Source organism: Trachymyrmex cornetzi, unplaced genomic scaffold (genome assembly GCF_001594075.2).
Source record: "Trachymyrmex cornetzi isolate Tcor2-1 unplaced genomic scaffold, Tcor1.1 scaffold230, whole genome shotgun sequence".
Taxonomy (NCBI): Eukaryota; Metazoa; Arthropoda; class Insecta; order Hymenoptera; family Formicidae; genus Trachymyrmex; species Trachymyrmex cornetzi.
The window spans coordinates 1002742-1007928 of record NW_017296957.1 but is presented as its reverse complement, the minus strand read 5'-3'; the positions used below and the strand labels follow the sequence as shown (position 1 = coordinate 1007928).

Here is a 5187-nt window from a genome sequence, read left to right as displayed (position 1 = left end):
TATTAACTACTGTGAGTTTTATTATATTTTTGCTTGCGATTGAGAGCGAATTGTAATTTTTATAAATTTTAACTTTGTAATATTTTTACCGTTCTATTTTTGTGTATTTAACATCGATAATGATCCAACAGGGATCGAAACGGTTATTTGTGTTATATTGTTTATTGCCGGGACATTAAAATTTTATATTCTGACTAAATGACATATTTATACTGTGATTTTTAAAAAATTTCTATTTTTAACGACTAACTCTTAGGCTCGTAGCCCTTTTTCTTTTAATTTTTTTTTTTAAATAATATATGGTCTATATTTTTTTCCTAAAAACACCTGGCATCTAGAGAACAAGTTTTGTGAGTTGCTTCTATTTCTACGTATTTTCCAACAAAAACGTTTCGAAAAATCTTCGGACACGAAAGACCTATCGTGTGTGTAGTGTAATACTTGTTTGACAGCAAAACATTTTTTGTTTTTTTATTTTCAATTAATTCTCGCTAACATTGCAAAAATGTCATAAACTATTAAAAAAATTGAAAATGAAACAATTTGCGTTGATATTATAAATTACATAAAAAAAACATTATAAGTATAAAATTCAAAAATATTTGAAAAAAAGTTTGAAAATGTTTTTTCTAATTACTTGTAACTTTTTGTAACGCAATATCAATAATAATAAATGCATTTTTAAAGTGTAAATGCAATAAACGTTAAATTTTTATCCATTTATGCGTTATAAAAAAATGTCATTTTCGGGTTACAATAACTAAACTTTTTGAACAGTCCATTGTATTTTTTCCTGCTTTAGACTTTAGACACAAAATGCACCAGAGCCAGCAGATATATTAGCATGTGTATTTTAATCATGGAAAAGAAATTTTAATTTTGTAAAATTAAAACAAATGTATTTTTGTCGGTCAAACAGACGATGCCAGCATAATCCTCTTGTGTCAGTATTTATTTGGTTTTAGGGATGAATAATATTTATGTAATAATATAAATAAACATTATTAATGTAAAGAACTCTTTTTTATAAAAACATGTTTTGACATATATCTTGCATATGTAATGCATATTATTTTATACATATTTTGCATAAAAAATACATATGTTGTAATATTAATGTATTAGATATTGTAAACAATTTGAATCTTACAATTAGTTATTATCTGCTTTTTTTAATAATAAATGTCTGCATAATTCCGATGTCTAATAATTATACATTTAAAAAACTATTTTAAAACCATAATAAAAAAAATCTAACAACATTTTTATTATATAATGTTAGCACTTTTTAAGGACTCGGTTTATAAGTGTCACTGAAAAAATCTGAAAATCTGAAATAATGCTAGTTTGAATAAAATTAATGCAATCAATACCGAGATGTCGAGACCGAGTCCCTAAAAAGGATCATTTCAGATTTTTAGATTTATTCTATCTTGAAAAATTTTACACTTAAGAGACAACAAACGGCGATAATTTGATCGTACTAGGTGGCTCATTATTCCTAATAAGCCAAATTGATCCATTTTTACCCTTTTGAATTGCCATGACTACAGATTCTGCCACATGCACAACACTGTAACAAATATATTATGTTTCAGAAAAGATATTAATATAATTTTTATATTACACTTTTAGTAATGATATAATAATATAATATTAATGACTCTCTTATCTTTTTCTTATGTAGGATATTAGTATGTGTATGTTTTTAGTACTAATAACAATATCAATAATAAAATAATGAATAAGTGTATACAATAAAGAAAGGCGGCATTTCTCTCTGTCAAAAGTAATAGTATATCCCAATTATGTATAAATTAAGGCATACATGATTGCTTCTAAGATTCATATATAAGTATTTCTATTACGTTTTTTTTACACTTACGATTGAGGATCATGCGAATCTCTGGCTATCTCCTCAAATGTTTCCTCAAATTTATTAACAACATCTTGATCAATAATATCGAGCTTGTTGTCTTGCACAACTGTCATTGCAGTTATTGTGAAACTAGGACATATCGTAAGAACACGAACTCCTGTTTTGTAATAAAATTTCTAAAAAAGGTGTTACGTTAGTAAAATTTTTTATTACTTTAGATTATTGTTAATATAAAGTATTTTAATGATTTGAATAAATTTATAAAATTATAAAAAAATAGTATAAATAATATATGCAAAATTATATTTTAAAAAAAATTTTGAAATATCTTTTTCTGAATAAAATTATTTCGTGTCCGGTATCGAATTTACATGCAATTATACCAAAACAAAAAACAAGAAACCTTTTTAACAAAATTTGTCATACATAAATTTAAAACAAATATAATAATATATCTCTTAATGATAATAAATATGTATGTTCAAAAGATATACTTTTTGATATTCAAATACATAACAAATATATATAAGGCAATTGAAGATATTTTTTTAGATGTTCTTTAATCCTTTAACAAAATTAGAATATTTTTAAAACTTCTTTTATTATCTGTATTTCCTATTCTTTCTTTCAAACAATTTAAAAAAATACAGCATTTGTAAAAAAAGCTTACGGTAATATTGTAAGAAGTTTCATACTTTACGAAATATAAATTACCTCAAGATTGAGACTAAACCCGATGACAGCAAATTTAGAAGAACTATATACCGGAAGTAAAAACAAAGGATAAATGCCAGCCAAAGACGCTATATTTACTATTGTACCTCCTTTGCCACCTTTATGTTTCCCCATGTAATCCATGCCTAACATCGAGCCGCGAATTAACGCTACCTATAGAAATAATTAAGTATATAATATTAATAAAGTATATAATTGACGCATGATTTTTATATATATTTGTAATTAATCAAATTATTAAATATTTATAAAATTATGTATATTTAATCAATATACCGACACATTTTATAAGATATATAAAACATGTTAAAAACTAGAGTTTTCTATTAAAGAAACTTCATGAAGACTTTTGTCATTTTTAAAAGTTTTTGGCGTCGCAGAATTCGATTTTGGCCTCAGAACTCTAAAATTCAGATATCAAAAAAATAATATGATATTATAAATCTTGGTTTTAGAAGGTTCTTGATATCGCTGAGTTTGAATGCATTATAAAAATGTCAAATTTTAAAAGATAGTAATCAATAATATGAAGAAGAATCTAGTATTACACGAGTCGTATAAATAGCAGAGTTTGGAAATCAGTAGGTAGGTATTGTTTGCGTAGCATTTATGTGCTTCAAATAAAGGGAGACTGGAAATTTAGTGTTACTTTCAATTAATTCCCTAAAATAGAGTTTTATAATAATTATATTATTTAAAAAAATTTTATCCGTTATACTGGATTTATTTTTAGTTTCTTTATTTTTGTGTGTGTGATCTCAGAATCAAATAAAGTATTATCAAATTATCCTATGCGCCGAGTTTCATGAAAATCATACGAACGGTTTATATAATAAATAAATGGAAGTTTAAATGAGCTCTCATCCATCTACAGAACTAATATATTTATTTACAATAGTTTTTCAGAACTCTTAAAATAAGTAAATTATTCGATTAATCAGTTAAAGTTTAATCCCAGGTAGCAAGATGTCTATTTAATATCATTAATTAGTCATTCTTATGACGAATGTGACGTTTAAAATGACGTCCAATCATCGTAAAAACGACGTGGATTTGTCACAAGTACATAACGTCATAAGTCGACGTCAAAAATACGTCATTTTTTTCGTATTATTGACGGTAGCAACGTGTATCCATTTGGCGTCACTAATTTGTTATTCTTATAATTTATACGGTTCCTGAAACGAAGTAAAAATTACAAAAATGAACAAATTTGCTAGATGTTGAAGTTATAAATATTTTAGTAAATTTAATTATTTTAATAATTTTTTTTCACTTAATATTTTAAGAACCATAATAAGCTCCTTGATCTAAACATCGTAAAAATGACGTGAATTCTTATATTTCTATCACTCACACAACGTCATAAACTGACATAAAAAATACATCATTATTTTCGTGTTATTAACGGAATAAATGTATGATGTTATTAATTGATCACTAATAATGTTACTAGTACGTCGACAATTGGCCATTTATTCGACGTCATTATATACGACATTGTAAAGACGTCATAAATAAATGACATCATTAATTGGTCAAAAAGATGACGTCAATATTACTTCTTAAATAGATCACATGACGTCAATAATTTAAAATGACTAACTATCGACGAAAATAACGACAGCTTGCTACCTGGGATGTTTTATTACTCACAACGTTAACAGAAAATGTTTGCTCAACGCAACGGTCCTGACATATTCCAGCATTGTTAACAAGTATATCGAGTCCATTAAGTTCTTTGACAATTTTCTTGAAAGTTTCTAAGGATTAAAATAATCGGTTAATATTTACTTCTCTAATTTAATGGATATTTCGTATCCAAAAATATAAAATAAATATCATAATTATTGACAATAAATATTGATATAATTATTGACAATAAATTATTGACAATAGTCCGGTAAAAAATATTTAAGAGATATGACAATTACCGTTATACACTTCCAAGTTTGTCACATCAATTGGAAAGAAGATGACGCGATCTTTTCCAAATTTTTCTTGCAAAGTCACCGTCGCGTTGTAAGAACGTTCTACCGGTAAATCGACGATGGCGACTTTCTAAAAATTAATAAACCAAATGGGAAATACCAACTCCATTCTTTTATTTTTAATTCTAAAGTACCTTCGCGCCTTTACGTAATAAATCTTCGGTAATGTAGTAGCCAATGCCGGATCCGGCACCCGTGACAATCACCGTTTTATTTTGTACGTTGTCCATTATCTAAATGTTATCGCGTCAAAAGGATTAAGTATCGAAAGGATTAGATACAGAAATAAATGCTTGACTGTGCGACGCTTTTATATATCAACAATCTGGTTGGCGCATAGTTAAATTATAAGGAAGATAAATGTTTAAAACTTGTAAATATCTAATCTCCATACTTATCACCAAATGTTCTATGATAATTAGAAGCTATATTTAAATGAGTATCTACGCGCAAGTTTAAATGATTTTGAATTTTAATTATGTTGCATTTATTTACATTTATATATAGAAACAGATATTCAACAAGAGCAAGAATGCAAATGCATGAAGGTAAATATAATATAGTATATATATATATATATAT

The 5187-nt window shown here is 26.1% G+C and overlaps 1 protein-coding gene across 1 annotated transcript; it reads right to left on the bottom strand.

Moving 5' to 3' along the window:
• Positions 1-1301: 1301 nt before the first annotated feature.
• On the bottom strand, positions 1302-4903 carry LOC108760934 (15-hydroxyprostaglandin dehydrogenase [NAD(+)]). The gene is made up of 6 exons (XM_018507226.1): positions 4740-4903; positions 4549-4675; positions 4271-4377; positions 2594-2767; positions 1886-2055; positions 1302-1573 (listed from the first exon to the last, which is right to left on the bottom strand). Exons 1-6 carry the CDS (start codon positions 4833-4835, stop codon positions 1450-1452), a joined length of 798 nt encoding a protein of 265 aa, XP_018362728.1. The 5' UTR covers positions 4836-4903; the 3' UTR covers positions 1302-1449.
• Between the last annotated feature and the right edge of the window lie 284 nt (positions 4904-5187).